The 23840-nt window shown below is 43.3% G+C and overlaps 1 protein-coding gene across 2 annotated transcripts in view; it reads right to left on the reverse strand.

Annotated features, from left to right (window-relative positions):
• LOC132010145 (uncharacterized) overlaps positions 1-23840 on the reverse strand; it is a 57790-nt gene that overhangs the window by 20194 nt on the left and 13756 nt on the right. Inside the window, exon 2 of one of the 2 annotated variants that reach the window (XM_059388087.1) lies at positions 14541-15339. The exons of the other annotated variant lie outside the window; for it this stretch is intronic. Within the exon in view, the coding sequence (XP_059244070.1) occupies positions 14650-15339 (690 nt within the window). The 3' untranslated portion in view covers positions 14541-14649. Of the gene's footprint in view, positions 1-14540; positions 15340-23840 lie in introns of those variants that run through there. 2 annotated transcript variants of the gene reach the window in all.

Raw genomic sequence — 23840 nt, forward strand, 5'->3', positions numbered from 1 at the left:
AAGCATCATTTCACACACAGGCCTAAAGGGAAATTCACTTTGTTTGACTTACTACTTTCTATAGATTAGAGGCCAGAATCTGGCAAAGTTTGATGTTAATTTGCAGAAGATGAATACATGCAAGTGACTTGTATTCAGGAAAGAGGCAAACTGTTTCTCTTCATTGAGAAAAATAAAGCCAAAGTTTAAGGTTTTTAGGTTCTTGTAGGACATGAACCAGTTTTGTTCTGAACTTTGCAATCTTATTCCAGCATTTTCTTTTTTCCTGTTGTCTAAATGTATCCATTTTTTCCTATCTCCTTTTAAACCAGTTTTGCCATTTTGTTGATTCCCTCATTAATGAATTAAATAAAGCTTTGTCACTATGTATTTTTCTGAAATTGTGTTTTTGCCTTTTAAAAAGAATTTTTTTCCTTCAGAAGCGAGGAGCTAGCTCCTTGCTGATAGGACTCTGCCTTGGTCACCTCTAGGCTTCAGTTCCATGTTTCTCCATCTCTGTGCATCTGCATCAACCGAGCATTCAGTGGGGCTGGGAAGGAGCCTGGAATTTGGAATTTGTAGCAGATGCTGCTGGCCTGGGTCCCAAGCATAATGCCTGGACTTGGAAAATGCAGGTGCTTGGAAGATGTCTGTGTAAGCATCCACCTGCAGGAGCATTGACATGTCTTACTCCTCAGGCCACCTCCCTCCCACAGCTCTCCTTTCTTTTCACCATTTCCCCACGGTAACACTGAGGATCTCATTTGCATGGGGGCGCAGTTAGTAAAGCTTGCTTATCACAGAGATCCAGTTAGGTGCGAGGTTAACAAGAGTGTGAGGAAAGATGGGAAAGATGGTTCACCAATACCAGGAGAAGACAAGAAGTTAGGATGTCGGGACTAAGCCACATAGGATAGCTATGGGACCCTCCCGCCCCCACAGAGACCCCATCGCCAGCCTCTCAGCCAGAGGGCGCCACCAGCAACATCACCGACCTCCTTCCCCAAAAGACAAGTGGATCGATCCCCTCTTAGGCTTCAGAGAAGTGAGCCACAAACACCCTGTGGCCTTCATGCCCAGGCAGTGGACTCAGGGGCCGGGTCCTGTCGTCTCAGAGCACCCCACCTTCAAGTATCTTCATGTGTCTATAATAACCCACTATTAGAAAAACAAGGTCATCAGGAACTCATCTAAGAATCCAGGAGGAACTATGAATGTCTACCACAGTGGTTCTCCACCCAGTGGCTCATTCGATTGAGAGCTCAAGTGCAAACATGTGCCCGGTGTCATCTGCAGAGTGTGCTGTGATCAGTCTGGGAGGGGACCTGGACAATGGGGTGCTTAATATTGTGTGGTGTCCTTAGGGAAAATAACCACATTCACAGGACTGTCGCTGAGCAAACATGAACTTTGTTGGCTATTGATTCCTTCGCTCAGTCCTCTTTGGAGAATTGCAAATTTTCAAAGACAGTAGCTTTAATTTTTTGTGCTTTATAACACGAATGGGGTTAAAGATACTTTTGAGGAGAAGTTTTAGACGCCATGAAAGCTCTGCTGTGGGCACCCCGGGAAGCCTGGCCACAAGGTGTGCCTTCCCCAAACATGTAATATTCCATCTGAGGCCAAAACTCATAAATCCACATATAATGGATATAATTCAGCAACCAATAAATAGTGACTATGTGATTTTGAAGTTTTCTCTGGTATTGTTTGTGAAATGCTTGTATTACTAAAAACTCTTTACAAAATAAATTACTTTGAAAATAGTCATACGAGGGAAGAATGCAGAGTCCCCCATTTCCACCCCCTCTCTCACTCCCCATTACAGCTTCTCAGCCCTCATCAGGGACCATACTGCTGGCCTGGAAGGAAAGGAAGGAGAATTCAACCTGAAAGTTGGTCCACACTAGTCCCTCTGTTAATGAAGAAGATGTTTTTGGACCACAGCCGTCCTTATTCTGAGAAATAGACCAAACACTATGGAAAAGGGTCATTAAATACCAACAAAAATAACGTCGAACATGTGTGCCTCCTTGGAAAGGCTGGAGGAAGAAGGAAGGAAAGAAGAACAGCTAAAATACAGAAAACAAATGCAAACAAGCAATTGGTAGGTAGCAGCTCCCCTGTGTTGCTACTGTGTGCTAGCTCCTTCATATGGGTTATTTGATGCAATTCTCAGAAGAGTCCAGTGACGTGGGAGTCATTACTGACATTTCTCAGATAAGGTCTCTTTTCTGTCCTGGCAGTTAAATCAGGATCTTTGCCCACTCAGCCAATTTAGATCATTTCCAATTTTGATGTCAGGAAGAAGAGGGCCTGAAGCTGGATGTTAACGGGGGGAAGGAGAGGACCCAGAGGACATGGAGCAGAGTGGAGCCCCAAGAAGGAAGGAAGCTGGGCCCTGCATGAGCTCAAGAAAAACTCACAGACCAGGGACACCCACACTGTGTAAGTGAGCAAGAAATGAATGTGTATTCATTTGCTCATCCATTCATTCATTCAGAAGCCACTAATAGAGAGTTGCTACATGCCAGGCACTATTCAAAGGGATTTATATATAGTAACTCATTTAATACACAAAACAACATTGCCCTCATTTTGCAGATGAGGAAACTGTCACATAAACAAGCTAAATAATTTCCCAGTGATGCACATATTGTGCGAAGCCACTGATTAGGAGTTTTATTACAGAAGTGAGGTAACCCTAATTAATTAGTGTCACTATGTAGACATTTTCTACTCAGACTTAAAGGATGGACTTTGTTGAGAAGTTTACAAAGCCCACCATGGTGACTTCAAAGACATTAGAAGCAAGGATCAAAAGACATCTCCCATTTTGGTGTCTTAGCTCGAAACATTTATGACAAGAAAGCGTTTGCATGGATGGTGTTCGTTTGAATGGTGGAGAGGGGAGTAATACGTTCGTTGAGTACGAATGATCTTTTGGGAGGTATCTATACAATCTGATTTACAAAACCTTCTGTGAAATTCAGTCTTTTATGTGAGGTGAATTAGTTGATCACTGGGATGCTGGTGCCTGCATGTTCTCTGTTAAATGAAAGATAGGGACCAAGGAGCTTGGAAGTAACTTCCAGCATCAACACGAAGCATCCAACATTAAACTTCCTGTGCTGAGGCCGTCTCGCCACGGGAAATTTAACTTAAACAAGGAGTAATCACTTTTAAGAACAATTCACAGACTCAGGGCCCAGTCCAAGACTCTGATCCCAGTCTCAGCTCAGAGCCTGGAGCAGGAGGCGTGAGGCATCTGTGGAAGAACGGGGCCCTTATCTGCAGATGTCCACAAATGTAAAAAGATTGTAAACTAGGCTTTCATTAGACGATGGTTTGTTGTTGTTTTTTTTAATCACACTCTCTGATTTTATAATAAACAAAGTGAAATTAAAAAGCAAATAATCAAGTAAAACATTTTCCTTGGCTGCAAGGCTACCCCACCGCTGCCTCCTATTTCCAAGAGAAAACATATCAGATCCCTGAGACCCTTCGACTTTCTCTCCCTTCCATCATTTCCTGCTGCCTTTTGTTCTCTGTCCTTTCAAGCCTCCTCATTAGCGCCTCTGGCTCTCTAATTTTGCGGTTCCATCGTTTGACATTGAACTCACCTTTCCTTTTGACAGGACCTGCTGCTTTATACTTCCCCCGCTCTGCGAAGATAAAATCTCATTTCTCAATGAAAACGGAGACTTGGGTACAAAGTATACTCAGGAATAGGCTTAATTGGCAAAGAAAAAAGAAAATTATTCAAGGAGCCAGATAAGTGACCCCAGGCCAGACCCAACTTTAAATCTGGCATAACCGTTATCCTTTTTCAAATGCAGAACTGAACCCAACTCACTGCTTTGTGAAGGTTGTGTGATACTTAATCAGGCACTTCTGCGGGTGTGTGACTGGTGATATTTACAATGAGAATCCAGGGACACTGCCCAGACCCTGGCTTGAACCTGCAGCGAACCGAACAAGCTCGGTGCAGCTAGGTCTGCTCTGTTTAGGGCTAAAGCGGCAGCGGCTATTAATTTTATCAAGGAGACTTCGTAGACTAGAAATAAACAGATTAGAGAATTTGGTTTCACCCTTCAGTTAAGGGGGCTCTTGTTTATGCCTTAAGCTGAGGTTGGATACTTAAACTGCTCGGTTTTTCTCTTTCTCCTCCCTTCCTTCCTCCTCCTCTGCTTCCCCTCCTCTTCCTCCCTCTCCTGCTCTAGTCCCCCACTCTTTCCCTCAGCCCCTCCCACTTCCCACTTTGCCTCTCTCCCTCCCAGGTCCTCTCCATCCCTCTTCCTCTTTTCTACCCTTGATTAGGGAATGTGTGCCGACAGAGATGACCTCCCTAGCTCAGCCTTCTTAACAATTCCTCCCTTAAGGGATCTGCTCTATTCTCCTGAATCCAGCTCCTTATCTCTGTGATTTCTCCCTTCTGTCTCTAGTTCTATCCTTCCCCTTAGAGGCCAGGTCTGTAGGACAAAGTCACATGGATGTTGTTGTAGCTTGTCTCGGAGAAAGCTGCATCCCTTCCTTCCCTCACTGGCAGGTGCAGCCTGTTCCTTTACCCCTTGAATCTGAGGGGCCTGTGACTGCTTTGACTCACACAACATAGTGGATGGAGCACTGTGAGACTTCTGAGGCAAGGTTCCAAGAAGCCTTGAAACTTCCACCTGAGTCTCTTGGAACAATAGTTCCAGGAGGAGCCATCCTTGGGGAAGCCAGCCACTGGGAAAGAATCCATCTACCCTGAGACCCCCATACTGTAAGGAGGGCCATGCTAGCAACAAGGAGAAGCTGTACGGAGGAAGCGATGCCCACTCAGTCCTCGAATGGCCCAGATACCACAGTCCAAACACCAGATGTGTGAATAAAGAAGCCATAGGATAACGTCAGCTGAGCTGCCATCTGATTTCCAGGTGAGAACTACGAAGTGAGCTTATCAAAACTGGAGAATGGTTAGAGATACTAACAAGTAGTTGTGTTAAGTCACGAAGTCTCGAGGTGATTTGTTACGCGGTCATCACTGGAAGAGATGTCCAACTTTTATTCAATTGCGACTCATTAACACTTGTTTGTTGAACACTTACTATATATGCAGCACCTTACAAGGTACTGGGAATAGTAACGAGTAAGACAGATCTGATTCTTGCTTCCATGGGCCTGATGCTCTTTTGGAAAGAAGGATGTTGAACAAAAATTGACAAACCATTTCAAACTTCTGACACCTCCTTCCCTGCTCTCATGCTCAGCTAGTAACTTTTTAAAAATATTTTTCATTGAAATAAGAGAAATAATCATGGAGGGAACACCTGGGTGGCTCAGTGGGTTAAGCATCTGCCTTCGGCTCATTTCATAATCCCAGGGTTTTGGGATTGAGTCCCACGTCAGGCTCTCTGCTCAGTGGAGAGTCTGCTTCTCCTTCCGCCTCTCTCCTAGCTTGTGCTCTCTCTCTCTCTCTCTCTCTCAATAAGATAGAATAAAGAATCAGAGAGGAACTCCTTCACCAACCTAGGATGTAGACTCCTGACCCGGCAGCATCTATGTGGAATTCTCCACTCAACTTCTCTCAGTCTTTAAGTGGAGTGTCCCCAGAGTCCACCCCATCCAGTTGAGCTCTGGATCCTACTTCCTTCACAATGACTTCTCCATCAGTTTAATTAGAAAGCATACAAGCTCCAGAAGATCTCAACCAGGCTCTTGACTTGAAATATCATCTTTAGGCTGAGGGCCAGGAATTCATATCTTCAGCCTTGTTCTCTGCCCAGAACCACAAACTAGTGTATATCCTGCCACCTGCCTGGCTCCCCAGCTTGGATATAAAACTGAGGTCTGAATAGGCATCTCCAACCTAACATGACCCAAACAGAACTCTGCTACCCACCCTCTCTCACATTCTTTTCTGTTCCAGTAAATGGCTTCTTCATAATTCCATTCCAAAGGTAGACCAGTTACCCTCGATTCTTTCCTTTGTGTCCCCCACATCCAATCCAGCCAGCACCTGTTGACTCTATTCCCAGGACATATCCTGAAATGTACTCACTCTTCTTCAACTGTGGCACCTCCATCCTGGTACGAGCCCCACCTCTCACCAGATTGCTAAAATTCCAGCCTTCTCATGTCCATTCTTGTCCTTCTACCATCCGCTTTCCTTACAGCATCCAGTGTAACCCTTAGAAACATGAATTATGTCATGAGACTTCTCTGTTTAAATGGCTTCCTAGTGGCTCCCATTGCACTGAGCAAGCTTCCATCTTCGTCTCCTTGCTCTTAAACACCATATCCCTGTTTCCATGATCTGACCTCTCACATTTCATTTCACAGGACTCTTGCCCTCACCCACCCCACATTCCAGCAAGGAGGTCTTTCTCTCCTGGGGCAGGCCAAGTTCATTCCCACTTCAGGGGCTTTGTACCAGCTATTGGCCCTGGTCTTGGGCTTGGCTGACCCTTGCTCTTTGGCCTTTAGCTCCGTCTCCTTCTCAGACTATCTGACCTAGTATGCTGGCACTGTATTTTATTTCTTCACATAGTACTGCTCAATCTCTGACATGGTTCCTGTTTCTGTATTTTTTAACGTTTCTGTGTTCTGTCACCCCGCACCTGGAAAGTAAGCTCCGCACATGTCGGGGCTCTGTCCTGTTCACTGCTACCTCCAGATCAGCACCTGGCCCATAGCAAGTACTCAGTAAGCACTGATGGGCTTGCAGAATGAAATAATCACTAGTGTGCTGAGGATTATGAAGAAGAGTGCTGGGTGTTATGGGAGCAGATAAACGAGTAGACTAACCTGGTTTCAGGGGTGTCAGGAAGCTTTTCCTTGAGAAGGTGGCAGTTCAAGCAGAGACCAGAGAATGAAAAAGAGAAATCCAGAAAAGCTGTGGGGTGGGGAGGAGAGCAGAAAGGCCTGTAGAAAAACCCTGAGGTGGGGGCCCTGGGTGGCTTAGTGGGTTAAGCCTCTGCCTTTGGCTCAGGTCATGATCTCAGGGCCCTGGGATCCAACCCCATGTCAGGTTCTTTGCTCAGCAGGGAGCCTGCTTCCCCCTCTCTGCCTGCCTCTCTGCCTACTTGTAATCTCTGTCAAATAAATAAATAAAGTCTTTTTAAAAAAAGAAAAACCCTGAGGTCAAGAAATACCTGGTTCTCAGGGAGCCTGGTTAGCAGGTTAAGGTTAGAGCCAGACCCTGAGAAGGGTCCTGGAGGTTGGAGGTCACTTGCTTTCATTCTGCCTGAACTTGGCTTACCTTTTTGCCAATTTGGAGTCTTCATTAACATGCATTTCTCAGGGGCTTCTGCATTTTCCCCTGGGTTATAGAACCCTGAGCTCACCTCTGCTTCCTCTCCTTGGGAATTTTGCCCCTCCTGGGGGGTCACTGTCTGGTGGATCATCCCACTCAGATCTCTCATCGGTTCTGTGGTCTCTGTTCTCACCATCCATTTGGCAAAGAGGAGCTCCCTTGTCTTGTGAAGACCATGAGGCCTGTCTCAGACTCTCTGATGGCCTTTAGAGACACTGATTCTCACCTGCCCCATTCCCTTACACACACACACACACACACACACACACACACACACGCCCTACCAGCCTGTGGCCCCATACAATCTTCCTGGGTAGTGACCTTCATCACAGCATCTCTCCAACCAAAGACTTGAGTCCTTAGTTTCAAAACATCTCTAAACTCCTTCACTGGGCTCCCTGCCCCCCATTCCACCCAATATCCCAATACCCCTTCTGAAAAATGCTGCTTCAGAAGGCAGTGAACATACCCAAGTCTTTCCCTCCTGTACTCCCAGAATTATCCCCTTTCTCCTCTCAACAGCGGGAGTCTTACTCCTTCATAAACACCTGCCTGTCACTCAGTATGTGGCCCTGGCTAAGAGCTCAGAGTCTGGAACCAGATAGCCCAGCCCCACCCTCACCCACAGTGGGTCCATCCGTGGGCAAATCCCTTCACCTCTCTGTGCTTTGTTTTCCTTATCTGCAAAATGAGAGCAATACTGGTCCCCGAGTCCAAGGGTTCTTGTGAGGGTTATGGGAGTTCACATATGTGAAGTACTTAGGGCAGTGCTTAGAACACTGAGAGCACAAAGTATATACTATTGTGTTTTCAGTCCATCATTTCTGTTGTAAACTCATAAAGTATGCAGGATAGTTCATATCACCAACTTACAGCTTACTCTTTAGTCGCAATTGTGCTTTTCCTGTTTTTCCCAAAGACCCTGAATGGGATGCTCATTTCCTTGAAGGCACGGAAACAACGAAGGTTGTGTTGTGTGACGGCAGCCTCGGGGAATTGCCGGGATGAACCAGACGGGGTCCTGGCCTTCCAGCGGCTCACCTGTAACCTGTAATCATCATTCAACACCTCGGGGGGGGGGGGGGGGGGGGGGGGATGGAAGTGTGGTAATAAGACCGCAGAGGGTGGAGGGTTGGGGTGGGGCTATAGAGGCACCAAGGAGGAGATTTCTGGAAGCAAAGTTGTGCAACTTGTAGGCTGAAAGAAGAGCAAGAATGAGGTCTGTAAAATAGGGCGGAGGAGACCGGAAGCACTTCATTCTGACCCACACAGCCTGAGCTCTTCTTCCTAGAGCGGCATTCAGTTCCACCTCCAAAAGCACTGGGAAGGATTTTAAAACTTTACTGAAGCTTTAAAAACAAACCTAAAGCAAGACACACTGCATGACTCAGAGCAAATTCTCCTAAAATTCCTCCTCAGCTACCCTTACAGCTTTCCACAGCAGCCACCGAGAAACCTTTACTGGCTCCTCGCCGTTCGCTGTTCTCAAACTCTCCTCCCAAATCTCCTCCAGCCTCGAGGCTGCTTCCTACTGCCTCCCTACTTCTGCTCAGCTCTTCACTGACTAGATGCGTTTCACTTTTCTGGGCCTCCTTCCATTCATCTTCTATTTGCAGCAGCAACACAAAGCCAGGCTCTGAGGCCTCCTTAGAAGAGAGGAGGAGGCTGCAAACACGTATTATCCCATACTTTCTCTTTTACCCTGTCACAGATTCCCCCTAGTGAAAGCTTCGGGAATGTGCCTCTGAAGGGAGGACAGCACAGGGTCCAGGCCACGCTCCTCCCACCCCAGCACCCTCCCCCAACACTTCCCTCCTGCTAGGTTGAGCCCTGATTCTCCTCTGCCAACGGTGAGAGTGGGGCCACCTGGGAGGCCTGGGTGCTACGCAGTGTCTTCTAGAACAGTGGCTTTTGAACTTTGAGACTCACTGTGAGAAATGAGTTTTACACCACAGTGAAATGTATACAGCACACCGTGCATACACACATGCAATGGAAGTAACAGCTTCATAAAACATGACTTCACTCTTCTCTTCTAGGCATTCGTTTTAAAATGGGAATAATCATTGTCTTTTAGGGATACAAACCAAAGTGTTTACAGATAAAAATGATATAAGTTCTGGAACTAGCTTCCAAATAATTGAGACAGATGAAAGGACATGTAGATGAGACAAGACTGACCATGAAGGGGTAGCAGCTGAAGCTGGGTGAGAGGCACATGGCAGGACATCAGAATGTTCTCTCCCATATTCTAGATATTGAATATCTTCCAAAATAAAAATTCAAAATAAAACCAAAATATTGGTTCTGCCCTACTCAATTGACTTCACAATCCACTGATAGGCCAAGAATTATAGTTTGTAAAATACCTTCTAGAAAATTCTGGGAAATTTGAAACTAGGTGGCAGGAGAACATGTCAACATCTAGAGTTTATCTAATACACACACAACCCACCCTCCAAACAAGGTCTGTTTCTTCTCCCAGTATTGGGAGGTGGGGGTGTGCTGAGTTTTGCCCCCCCTCAGGGGACAGGTGCTTACCAGACAGCGCTGTTCACCAAAATGGAAACCAACACAGCAGTTATCTCTGCCCACCAAAATTCGTGTTGTGTGACGAATGACCTCAGATCTTCTGGACTTGAGAGGCTTTGTGCCTGAGGCCCACAGCAGTCCTGTCTATGATCAAGCCAGTCATGGTAGAAACAAATTAGGGGATGTTGTCTGTGACCGAAGCCCTGCAGGGACTCTGAGAAGGCTCTGGATGGGGCATGAAAACCTGCTCATCACTTCCCTACAACCAGCTGGTCATCATTTCTGGCTCCTTGAGCGCTCCCTGTTGCCTCCTGGTATTCTCCCAAGAATTCTAGTAACTCTATCCTTTTCTTCCTTTATAGTTTAGTCTATGAAAGTGAGTGTTCAGCTAGGCCTTTTGTTTGTGACCAAGTATAAGGTTATTCAGTTTCTCTTGGTAACAAGGTACTCTGAACTAGCTTCAAAACTCTTCACCACACTTGCCAAGTGGATGCTATAGCCAACCCTCGTGCCCCAAAGCACACAGGGACCAGTTCTCTGTCCCCTCTAGTATGCAGCTATGAATTCTACATAAAAACCCCACTTGGGTGAAAAACCTTTCCATAGAAGAAGCAATTCTGCCACAAAAAAAGAGGCTCACAATCCTGACCATGTGAACCCACACTTCTCCCCACAGGAAGTCTATCATCTTTGTAACTCAAGGTTCTCATTTCCTAGCCTACCCACAATTTCTGCATGTTTTTAATAGCAAATAATACTTCCTCGTGATTTCCAAACCCTTATCACTGGAACCACCGTGGGAGCCCCATGCTGTCAGTATCTGTATGGATAAAATGTAATATGGCAGGGTGGGGAAAATGCACAAAGAGTTGATAGAAATAGCCAAGGCAGTCCTGTATGATGTCTGTTCCAAGCAAAGGAAAATGGAGGTGATTGTCATGTCAAATCTAGACATGAGAGTGAGCTTTATCTGAAATATTGCCAGTGATGCTTATCAGTGGGTCCCCTGGAATGCTTTATAAAGTTTGTATTTGACGTCAAGTTGCCAGGCTCTTGGGATATAGTCTCCATTTTGTATGTTACCATCTGTATGAAAGAAGATAAGCTTCTACTTGAGGAAGGGCAGGTGGTGCCTGTTGCCTATGATGTGGAAAGCATGGTCCCATGACCTTTCTAAACCAGATGGCTATGCAGCTTGTCCTGAGGCCGACTCTTCCTCTCCTAGAGAATTTTGTCTGGGTAGTGATAGGCCTAACTCAGAAGGGCCCTGGCTGTGTGGCTTTTGACCACAGACCTGCGGGACCTGTTAGATCTGGTCATCTGGTCATGTGACCTTAGCACCATCATTCCTGGAAACCATTAGCAAAAAAGTCTGAGCCCAAATACTCCAAACCCTAACTGGGTATATGGAAAAGGAGGCCCCAAAATACATAACTGAATTATTCTGGGATTATTTAGCCAAGACCACAAAATGGTCCTCTTGGCTCATAAATGTATAGACTACCTCCTGAAAGAAACTATAAACCATCCCCATTCCCACAAAGACTATGACAAGGTTGCTGACATCCTTCGTAATAACTTACATACAAAGATCAGTGATTCCAGTGGTAACCTTCTTCACCACCCCGGAAAATGAGAGTCCGCCATGGTGGGATGACAGTGAACCCCCTCACTTTGTTTCTTGCAACCCCTTGCAGAAACCTATTCCCTCACTTGCCATCGAGCTACCATCAGAGCTCTCCTGGAGATGAGCCTTGCCCACCCCCCACCCCACTGTCAGCATCCTCACTGAGTGTCAGTCCCTCCAGCTGGCTAAGAGAAGAGCTGATCCATTCATGGCGACTCTGAGGGTTAAGACTCCTCACTCCAGTAAAAATAAATCACACATACTCGGGGAGCTCTTTCCCTACAATGTGTGATATGGCTGCTACTGTTGCTCCATAAATAGACACTAGTCCATAGACTACTACTAGTCATAGTCAGGTACTATGAAACCCCAGGACTCAGCGGTAGTATAGTCCCTTGGCTTCAGAAAACCCTGCTGTCCAAGTCTTCCATCACTGTAGGGACACCCAGCTAAGTGGCATGACCAGATGACCTCCCAAAATGAGAGGAGCAGCTCTCGGAGCAGCTGGGCTTAGAGCCCCACCCTCACACCGCCCATCCCCTGTTATCTACCTCTGACTTCCTTTCTTTGCTGGAATGGATTCACATTTCAGAAATTGTGTCCATGGAGGCCTAGACAAACAGACCAAAATGAAACAAAACAAACTGCCTCCAGCCTGCGAGCTGACGAGGGAGAGTGAACCTTTTCCATCTAGAGCCACGTCTGGAGGCCCCGTGCAAGTCAGACCCTGTTGCACAGCTTGTCCTGGTTTCCCAAATGCTGGCTCCGCAGTCTCATGGTGGGTTCCACCACTTCTCTAGGACTCTGCGGCCACGCCACAGAGAGAGGCCGCTCTCCTGGGCCTGTGCCATCTACTGGCACTGGAACACCACTGACAGGCAGTCTTGTAGAGGGTGCCCTTGAAGCTTGGTTCTAGAGGATATTTAACTCAGTGGGTGCCTGGGGTCTCAAGGCCAAGTTCCAAGATACCTTCTCCCAGTTTTGCCTGGTTGGGCACACAGAGTGTCTAAAACCAGAAGAGTAAGGCTGGGAAGTGCTAAGAGATTGTCACTTACGTTTTCTATTTTTCCTTAGCAGCTCATGATAGAGGGTTGAGGACCTAAGAGGCAGGGCCATATTATGACTTTTGAGGGCCCTTGGCACTTTAACCTTCATAGACCTCTTCCTCCGTACAAAATATTTAACTTTATGCTTTATTGTTTTATTGCTATAAGGGACAAATATGTTAATATTATGTATTAAAACATTTTCTTTAACCCAAAAGTTATATTCAGGGGACGCAGTTTGCAAAAAATGCTTCACTATATTTCCTTCCAACTTTGACGATGGCCTTGAGCTCCCTGCTCTCAGCCATGATTTCTAAATCTCCAAATCACTTTAAAGGGTGAGGGAGTGTATGTGAAGGGAAGCATCATTTCCCACACACAAATCACCACAACACTGTAGTAACAGGAGGATAACAGTTTCCAATTTTAAGGAAATTTATTTAAGCCCACAAGCAGAAGTATCAAGAATAAATTTGGTCCTTTATTACAAAAATCACTGCAGATGTACTAGCATTAGTCATGAGAAAAAACTGTTTACAAAGCTACCTTCAGAATCTTGGGCTTCATTATCATAATATTTTCCAGCTGTTGATTAAGTGTCCAGTCGTATGATCCACTGAGTCACAAGTATAGAGACATAAAATTGGCAGTGGCTCCTAAAACATTTCACATTTGTCATTTTTCGAATTTATTATCAAGAGACAGTTTATTATAATTTTCCTTGTCAGTGTGGTTCTAATTCACTTTTTCCTACCTCAGTCTACAGGTCTACAGATGGATGAAATCCTGAAAATTTCCTGTTCATTTAAAAAGATATTTTAGTTTACTTCAACCAAACAGAGATGCCAAGCAGTGCACTCAGCAGTAGATTGATGTGTCCTCAAATGAGGATGGAGTGTTAGAAAACCAGAGAGATTGAGAATTGCTATTCATAAGGTCAGAACTAAGTGAACTGAATTATTAATGGGAAGAGATAATTTTCCCTCTATCCTTCTAGGTTCTTGGCTGAGACCCCTCCCATGATAAAAAGGGTAATAGGAGAAAAAAAATTTAATTATGTACCTGTGGGAGCATCACAAACATATGACCCAAAGGCACCCAGGCAAATGAGGTTTGTATGTGTCCTGAACACATATAAAGGGATAGGGCTCTGGGACTTCAAAGGGCAGGAAGGCAATTCATAGGAAGGTGAGAAGAGCAAATATTTGGTAAACAAATGTGCCATGCCTTGCAGATAAGTCTCACAGATGAAAAGCTTATCACTGGTAATGATTCCCTTCCCGGTACAGGCCCCCTTTCTAATTTCACTTAAGCAGTTAAGGGGGAAATAAAAAGCGTTTCCTGTGTCTGCTGGGTTTTGATTGCCTTCAGCTGAAAATAATCCATGTGCCAAAGTGGCACATTCTGGTGTGGCAGTTCTGAACCCCTCATTATCTTAGAGCAGCAGTAAGCAAACTACAACCTGTGAGCCAAATCCAGCCCACTATCTGTTTTTGTATGGCCCAGAAGAATGGTTTTTCATTTTTACTTTTTTTTTTAAGACTAAAGAAGAATATTTAGTGACAGTTGAAAATTAAGTGAAATTCAAATTCTGGTGTCCATAAATAAAGTTTGATTAGAACACAACCATACAAATTCATTTACAGATTATCTGTGGCTTCTTTCTTGCTAAAGGCCAGAACTGGATATTTTTGACAGAGACCGTATGTCCCACAAAGCCTTAACTTTTTACTAATCCAGCTTTTTACGGAAAATATTTGTTGATCACTGTCTTAGAATGGAAGAATCCTACACAAGATCAAAGCCACCAAGTTTCAGGTAGTCAGGCAGTTGAGGCTTGTATACCACTTTGAGATAAGAAACTCTTACCCATGAATAGTATTACTAGTTAACCTCTGGTGGCGTCTTATAATATGCCCAGCCCTTTGCAAGGTGTTTTTGTTTTAAACTTAAAAAAAAAAAAAAATACACTCTTTGGCTTTCCTTTATTTCTTGAGGCTTATACAAAACGTGAAACATACAGGAAAGTGTCCCCCCCCCCCCCCCCGGAGGTGCCAATAGACGCTCCTGCACAGCGACATCCTCGCTCTCCTGCCACCTGGCCTTGCCTCTGGCCGCTTGTCCATCCGTCCGCCCGAGCCTGCTGGGCCCCTACTTGGAGGAGGAGGTCATGAAGCAATTCTCGATGCAAGAGCTCCATGAAAGTGTTGTGGCAGCTCCAGGCTTTCCGCTCCAACAGTTTGCACGCGGGCAGCGAGGAGGCCGGGCCCACCGCTGCCGCAGCAGGGGTCCGCCACATCTGGTAGCTGGTGCCGCGCCACGCACTCTTCTGGGGCCAGGAGAGGTGCTGCAGGACACGTCTGTCGTCGAAAGAGAAGACGCGGCCTGGGCTTCAGCTGGCCCTCGGAGCCCGAGAATGAGGCCTCCCAGATGGGACACAGCACCTGCCCGCTCCGCGCGGCGCCCGCTGCTACGGAGGGCGGGGCAGGTGCTCCTCTGCTCCATGGCGCGCGCCTGCTGGAAGCGCTGGAAGTCCCCTGGGAGGCTGACTCGCGGGCCGCCTGGATGCCGGCCTCTGGGCTCAACCAGGTGGGGCACCGCCTGGACATCCTGGTGAGTGTGGGCGAGCCCTCCGGAGGGGTGCGCTGGCGGGAAGTGCACAGAGGAGTCGTGGTACCGGGCTCTGGGGTAGGACTGGGAGTCCGCCAGACGTGGGGCGCTGGCCAGGGTGTCATGAGCCGCCCCTCCGCCAGGGCCACGACGCTCCTCATGGTGGATGCCAGAGATCCCGGCGGTCCAGGTGGGCCAGACTGGTCCCCCAATGCTCTCTCCCTTGGGACCCGGAATCCCTGGGTAGCCTGGAGGTTCAGGGTTTGGAGCAGGCACACTTGAACCAAACAATCTGCCACCCCCAGCTCACCCTGTTCACCCTTCGACCCAGTGCTTCCTCGTTGACCCTTCTCCCCCTTCATTTCAGCCCTCGTGTGCTAGTGTTAGGTGCTTTTATCCATTGTCTTGCTCAATCCTCACAATAGCCCAGTGAGCTAGACGGTGTCATGGCCTCCATTTTATAGACGAGAACTATGGAACTGCCCGAGATTAATTAATCTCCAGTCACTCTTGGCAAGTCCCCCAACTGGTTTTTAAACCCAAGACCATCTAACACTAACTATGGTGTCACTGTCACTCTTCTAGCCTTTTTGGCATTGTGGATGTTTGCCACTTCCATCTCTGGGTAAAGGCTGTGCAAATTAAGACTTCCTTTTGTTTGTCCTAATTTGGACCTTTTTAGCTTTGCAAGGGAGCTCTGGGTTAGGTACATTGGTTCTTGGTAAGAGCTGTGTTATGCACCCACAGCTCCTCTTATTGTAAGTATTTGAGTCCCATCTGTCTTAGTCTGTTTTGAGGGAAAGGGGGTGTCCCTGACTTCTGCATATGGACGTCTCCTCTACTTGTTTCTAGTCGGGAATGGTTTTATTTCTTTAAAGGCAATGACCAGAACAACATACAATATTTTCAGGTTCAACAAACTGGCTGGAGAGTGTTTCTTTTCCTCACCTACCTCTTTCTTAATGATTCTTAGCATTTCATTGCTATTTTGTTTCATCTTCTTGGGGCCACAGAAGCAAAAGAGGACAATGTTTTCAGCTTACCCAGTCACATTCCTGGAACATAACTTGTTTGCCCAGAACTAAGGATCCTATTATTTTGCTCATATTAGTTTTCTCTGAATAGTTTGAATATCATTTTCCTGCATAGTTCGAATTTTTAGTCCTCATTCTAAAGGGAAAGGTATAGCACAAGCTGTGTGTGTATGTGCATATGTGTGCCTAGGGGGGCATCCGCACTGGGAAGGGCTGCCCATGAGGTAGAAGGCCTACCACGAACTGGAGATTCCAAACATCTTCCCAAGAATATCAGATATTATCTAGTTAGTCTCTAAATTGGAAGTCAACAGACTATCCCCATTACACATGACTCTAGATATATCTTTTAACTGTCAGTTTTGGGGGTACCTGGGGAGTTCAGCTGTTAAGTGTTGGACTCTTGATTTTGGCTGGGGTTGAGATCTTAGGGTCCTGGGATTGAGAACCCCCCCCACCCCAGCTGCATGGAGCTCCTGACTCAGCAGGGAATCTGCTTGAGGATTCTCTCCCTCTCCTTCTGCCTTCTCCCCACCCCTGTGCACTCTCTGTCTCTCTCTAAAATAAGTACATCTTTTAAAAAACACTCTTCACAGAGACAGAAGTATCTATTACCCAAGCTATGTGGATGAAGCAGTTCTTTTTTTTTAAAGCCCCCATCCCCTTTGGGGGCACCTGGGTGGCTCAGTTGGTTGAACATCCAACTCTTGATTTCGGCTCAGATCACCCTCTCAGGGTCCTGGGATTGAGTCCTCCATTTGGCTCCCTCCTCAGCAGGTAGTCTCTTTGTCTCCCTTTCCCTCTGTCCCTCCATCTGCTTGCTCTTTCTCTCTCTCTCAAATACCCAAGTCTTTAAAAAATAAAAAATAAAAGCCCCCCTTTTCTTGCAAAGAGTAAAAACGTTATTTTGATTTTGATATATTTTACTCCTGTCTTCTTAAATATATTTTCCAAAACATCTATTTCTCCCAGGTTTATAGATAAATTTTCATGTAAGCATAATTTCAAATCAAATGCCTCAACATAATTGCCAGTTGGTAGCAGAGGCTTGACCCTGACCAGCTCTTAACAGTACATTTTTAGGCTAGCTATAGTAATCAGTTTCTCAGGCTGTGTGATTTGAGATAATATCATTCATCAAGCTGGATGAGAGAGACTGTATAATTCCTGCCTAGCAATTTATTTCCAGAACGAAAGATTCTTTCTGGACATTCATGTAGCTTTTTCAAAGTTTGCTTAAGTGTTTTTCATTATTTCTCTGTGATGTTCATGCTTATTCTGTCTACTCAGCTAAATTCTCCCAGTTCCTTTTTGGAAAACCTAACAAAAATTTCAACCACCCTCACTGTTGAATACATTTTCTATCTTATATTTGTGTTTTTTTTTAAATTTTGTTTTGCTTGTTTTTGTTGTTGTTGTTGTTGTTTTAGAAAACCAAGATCAGAAATACAAACTGAAATCAAGAAAATGTTTTTGTGACAAACATCCCCACCTGAGTGGTGTCCCTTTCAACTGAGCTTGGCATACTTCCTCAGCCAAGGTAAGCATTACCACTGTCCCGAGACCTCCCAGGTTTCTGACAACATAGGGCGACTAATAAAGAAAACTTCCTAAAAACAAAAAACAAACCAAAAACAAAAAAGAAAACTGTTCCTCTTATGCCCCCATGTAATCAATGTAAATTGTGAAGACCTAATAATTCGGACTCTGCTTTAGGATTTATTTTTATAACTATTGTAATAAGTTTATCTTCATACATGTAAATTCATGTATGAAGATAAAATATAAACAGAACATGTTTTATTTGCTTATCAAGAACCCAGTAGAGTAGAACTTATCTTACCTAGCACAAAGATTCTAAAATCAATGTGTAATAAATTTTAAAAACCAATGTATAATCCAATCCAATATACTCCTGAAAATAAATTGTATATTCCATAAAGTACTCAGTAAGCATAGCTTAGTGTCTACAACTCTTTGCAGTGGGTGCAGGGAAGTACACAGAATAAAAAAAAAAAACATATGCCAAATATGTGTATAGTATTTTAAATCTATGAGAAGATAGTTGAATCGGGCTACAAAATGCACATATATGTGATATCTATATCTTATCTCCTCTAATATGATAATGTTAATAGTGTGTGCATGGCCAGTAGTAGACACTAAAGTCACTGAGATAATCATAGCCCTGCTCAAATCTCCTGTCATGTAAGGTCAACCTTAACCAAGGACAAAATGATGCCAGCTGAGTTCAAAGGTGTAATTTTAGCATATTTCAAATGGCTCGAGATGATACCAAACCCAAACTTTTGGTACCTCTAGTCCATTTATTTTCCCGTTTTCCATATAATTTTCTAAGATTGGCCAGCCTTGTCAGCCATCTCCATGTCTCATCAGTGGTCTGAGACAGGACTGAGCACAAACCTCGAAAAGTCACTTTTCTGGGCAATTCTTCCTATAGCCTCTGCTCCCCAGCCTGTACTTGCAGTTGGTGGAATATATTTCTGGGCTGGATCTTTGCTGCTTTTGGGCTCCAATAGTTCAGCCTCCTGTGTGCTTTGTAACTGGGCTTCCCCAGCCCACTCTACTCATAAGAGATGCACTGATGTGGGGATTATTCACTCATATTCCTGACTCTTTATTAGGTAAGACAAAAAAATAAGCATCTACATTCATAATTCACACATAGAAGTCATCGGGATTAGATGACTTAGTAGACACAATTAAAATCTCGGTTTACTGAAGACCAACTTGCACATTTCTCAGGTGGTCAGAATTCCACAAAAAGGGGCTTGCCTTACCTGGCTTATTAGAACTGATACAGTTTTATCAATAAAATGGCATGTATTCAAGATATTGAAGCAGCCTAAATATCCATAGATCAATGAATGGGTAAAGAAGATGTGGCATACAGATAGAATAGAATATGGCTCAGTCATAAAAAAGGATGAGATCTTGCCATTTGAGACAACATGGAGGGACCCTAGGGGGTATTATACTAAGTGAAATAAGTCAGATGGAGAAAGATGATACTGTGTGATTTCACTTATATGTGTAATCTAAAAAACAAACAGAAATAGGCTGGTAAATACAGAACACAAACTGGTGGTGGTGGGGAGTAGGGATAGGCAAAATGGGTGAAGGGGAGTGGGAGACACAGGCTACCAGTTATGGAATGAACAGGTCATGGGAATAAAAAGCATACAATGAGGAATACCGTCAATAGTATTGTAATAGTGTCATGTGGTGACAGATAGTAGTTAGATTTGTGAGCACATATAACATTTAGAGTGGAATCACTGTGCCGCACATCTGAAACTAAACGTTACATTGTGTGTCAACTATGCTTCAATAAAAAATAAAATGGCAAGGATTGGCAACCAGTATATTCAAACCTGATGCAGATATTGTGTCACAGAGTCAACCAACAACCTCATCTTTGACAAAGTCCAGGAAGAGTGGATCAAGGTGAGTGCTAAACCAGATTCAACCTAACGCCCACTGACTGGGAACCCAGACGGCCAAGAGGGCTGCCATTCCCAGTCTCAAAACAGGTCCTACAGAAGAAAGCCTAAAACGGGACTAGAGCCTGTGAAACCCAGAAACAACCAGCCATGAGTGAACCATGAATCAGGGTAAAAACGCCCCAAATCTGGCCAAGCTGGAGAAGACAAATTAATGCCTTTAGCCATGACAGATATAATTGAGTAATGTGAGTCTCTATTCTTATAATTACCTATACTGAATAAAATTCTCTGGAACTAGACAAATAATAGTATATGATCCTGAGCTTTCTGTGCATGGAAAACATGTAGTAAGATGTCTGTGAGAGACAAGAAAGGATGAGAGGTTACAAATCCTAGGGTTTTACCTTTCTGTCCCTTTTAAGAATCACAGAATGTGAGCTATCACCTAGAGACACCACCATGGAGGGGCATCTTGTAGCATTCCGAGAGCTCAGGTCACCAGAGACAGTTTTACATTAGCACAGCAGTTTCCAGATAGCCCTTGAAACAGGATTTCTAGAATCGACACTACTGTCTCCTCCCCATTTTATTAAAATACTGTGTACATTTGAATATTTGTTGGTATACAAATAATTCTCAACCAAAAATACCACAATGAAAAAGAAGACAGTAAAAATACAACCCTGTTTTGTCATGTCGTCATTTCTAGGAAGAAATTGAAAATTATCAAAGCTTCTTACACATTTCCAAATTTTCTATTTTCTATTAAAAGAGGGTTTTTTTTTGTTGTTGTTGTATTCTCAATAACTCATTCTCTAGATCAACCTCATTGTTGATAGTGCTGTGGTATACAAACAGGGAAATGTGGTCATAAATATGTAACATTGTGGGTGCCTGGGTGCTTCAGTCGGTTAAGTGTCTGCCTTCAGCTCCAGTCATGATCCCAGGGTCCTGAGATCGAGCCTCGTATTGCACTGGGCTTCCTGCTCAGTGGGGAGCTGCTTCTCCTTCTCCCTCTGCTACTCTCCCTGCTTGAGTTCTCTTGTTCTCTGTCAAATAAATAAATAAAATCTTAACAATAAATAAGTAAATAAACATGTAACATTGGTATCTAATAATCTGGTCTACCTATCATGTTTTTATATAGTATGTTCATCAAAATACAGGATCATAGGTCATAATCTTCCCAGTTTGGGAAAGAAGGCTTTTTAAAAGTCAAATTGCAAGAACTCTTTTTTTTGTTTGTTTTTTGCTAGTTGAAATCTTATTTTTAAAATACTTAATACTTAAAATATTTGACACAATCTGTTAATTGTTGAGTAGGACACTTAGAAGGCAAACTCCGTATCCAGACGTTGGTGTTGTATAACATAATCAAAATGTGTTGTTTTCCTTAAAGAAATACTTTGAATTGAATAGTTAACTTCTTAGCCACCCACGTGGCTAAGTTAATTTAGCCACGTGGGTGGCTCAGGTGTTAAGCGTCTGCCTTCAGCTCAGGTCATGATCCCAGAGTCCTGAGATCGAGCCCCACATCGGGTTCCCTGCTCAGTGGGAAGCCTGTTTCTCCTTTCCCACTCCCCCCTGCTTGTGTTCCCTCTCTTGCTGTGTCTCTCTCTGTCAAATAAATAAATAAAATCTTTTAAAAAAAGAAAAATTAACTTCTTTAGTATCAGAAATTGAGTCAGAGATACGGTCTCTCTCATTTTTGTTTAATAAAATCCTTTCCAATATTAATAATGTTAATCCTTCTATCAACAACTTATTTGAATAATGTCTTAATAAAATCCCATTTGAAGTTCTGGTCTTGATAATGGTAGAGAAGCTTACATCAGACTGATCTTCCTGCAGATAATAATTATAAACTTTAGAAAAAAATGTAAAGACCTACTATATATATTTATATTTATATATACATACACACACGTATAAGCATATATGTGTGTATATATGCATATATATATATACATTCCTCCTGCAATGTGCCTCCAGCCTTCTCTACTAATAAAGCCTAATATATTAACTCTACAAAAAAATGTTTGAAGAGTCCATCCATTTTCATAGAGTAGATACTAAAGGATGAATTTAGAATTAAGAGACAGTAAATTGATAAAAGGCACAGTGCAAAGAAATAAAATGTGATCTAAAGCTAAGAGGGAATATGGTCAATAGAAATCAACTCTGGAATTAAATATTGCAATTAGCAGACAAGGACGTTGCAACAGCTATTATAAATATGTTCAAAGACTTAAAGGAAAAGATGTCATAATGATTGAATTGATGAGAAATGCCAGCAAAAGAAATGGACACTATAAATAACCAAATAAGAATTCTAAATCTGGGGGCGCCTGGGTGGCTCAGTGGGTTAAAGCCTCTACCTTCAGCTCAGGTCATGATCCTAAGGTCCTGGGATCGAGCCCTGCATTGGGCTCTCTGCTCAGCAGGGAGCCTGCTTCCTCCTCTTTCTGACTGCCTCTCTGCCTACTTGTAATCTCTGTCTGTCAAATAAATAAATAAAATCTTTAAAAAAAAAAGAATTCTAAATCTAGAAATGAAATCAGAAATGAAAAAATTAATAGCATTTTGGAAATAGGATGAAAAAAGATCAGTAAATTTGAAGACAGACTGATAGAAATGATCAAATCTATAGAAGAGAGAGAAAACAAACAGACAAAAAGAGTTTCAGTGACCTAGGGCAATATCAAGGGAACTAATGTATGTGGGACTGGAGCAACAGAAGGAGAGAAAATAGAATTTTTCTGGGGCAGAAAAAATATATATATTTAAAGAAATAATGGTGAAAAACATTAACTTGGAGATCTAAGAGTCTCAGCAAACTTCAAGCAGATAGATACAAGAGAAACTGCAATTAGCAACATCATAATCAAATTGCTGAAAACTAACAATTAAGAGAACATCTTGAAATCAGCAAGAAAAAAAAAAGACATAGCAGGAGAAATACAACACAAATGACAGCTCACTTCTGATCAGGAAAAAAAATGAAGGCTAGAAGACAATGGAATAACATCTTTAAAATGCTAGAGGAAAATAAAAAGTCATCCCAGACATTTTTGGATAAACAAAAGCTGAGAGAATTTGCCACTAACAGACTCATACTATGAGAAAGACTAAAGTAAGTTTTCCTGGCTGAAGTGAAGCAGCATCAAACAGGAATTTGAATCTGTGGGAAGAAATGGCAAACACTGGAAATAATAAATATTTGGATAGCTATGAAAGACTACTTGTTCTTCCCTTAATTTATTTAGAAGAAAACTCATTGTTTAAAACAAAACTTTGTAACATTGTATTGTGAGGTTAGTAATCTACATAAATGTAAAATATGTGGTAAATGATAGAGTGGCATAAATGGAATTTTACTGTCACAAATTCTTTTGAATGAAGCATTCCAGTAGTAACTCTAAATAAGTTCTGATGAATTAAGATGCAGGTTGTAATCTTTAGAGCAACTGGCAAAAAATTACAAAGGGATATATTTTTTTATTGAAAAATAATTAACATACATTGTCATATTAGTTTCAGGTACGCAACAAAACGATTCAACAGTTCTCTGCATTGCTCAGTGCTCACCACAAGCGTAGTCACCATCTGTCACCAAACAATGTTACAGTCTTATAGTTGTACAATCACAATCTTACTGAGAACATTTCCTTTGCTGTGTGTTTCATCTTTGTGACTTACTTATATTGTAACTGAAAGTTTGTGCCTCTTAATCCCCTTTATCTGTTTCATCCATGCCCCTACCAACCTCCCCCATGGCAAACATGAGTTTGTTCTATGTATTTGTTTGTTTTTTTTTCTCTTTGTTTATTAGTTTTGTTTCTTAAATTCCATATATGAGTGGAATCATATGCTACTAGTCTTTCTCTGACTGATTTCACTTAGCATTATACCCTCTATCTCCATCCATGTTATTGCAAATGGCCAGATCTCAATTTTTTATGGCTGAGTCATATCCCATTGTGTATATATACCACACCTTTTTTATCCATTCATCTATTGATGAAGACATACATCTTAAAAATAGACAAATATAGATGAAATACTCAAATATGTTTGATTAACTTCTTATGAAGGCAGAAAAGGAGGAGCAGATGATGGGACAAATAGAAAACAACTAGCAAATCATAGACCTAAATCCAACCATATCAAGAAGTACACTGATTGGGGCGCCTGGGTGGCTCAGTGGGTTAAAGCCTCTGCCTTCGGCTCAGGTCATGATCCCAGGGT

The sequence above is a fragment of the Mustela nigripes genome, chromosome 2 (genome assembly GCF_022355385.1).
Source record: "Mustela nigripes isolate SB6536 chromosome 2, MUSNIG.SB6536, whole genome shotgun sequence".
In the NCBI taxonomy this organism is placed as follows: domain Eukaryota; kingdom Metazoa; phylum Chordata; class Mammalia; order Carnivora; family Mustelidae; genus Mustela; species Mustela nigripes.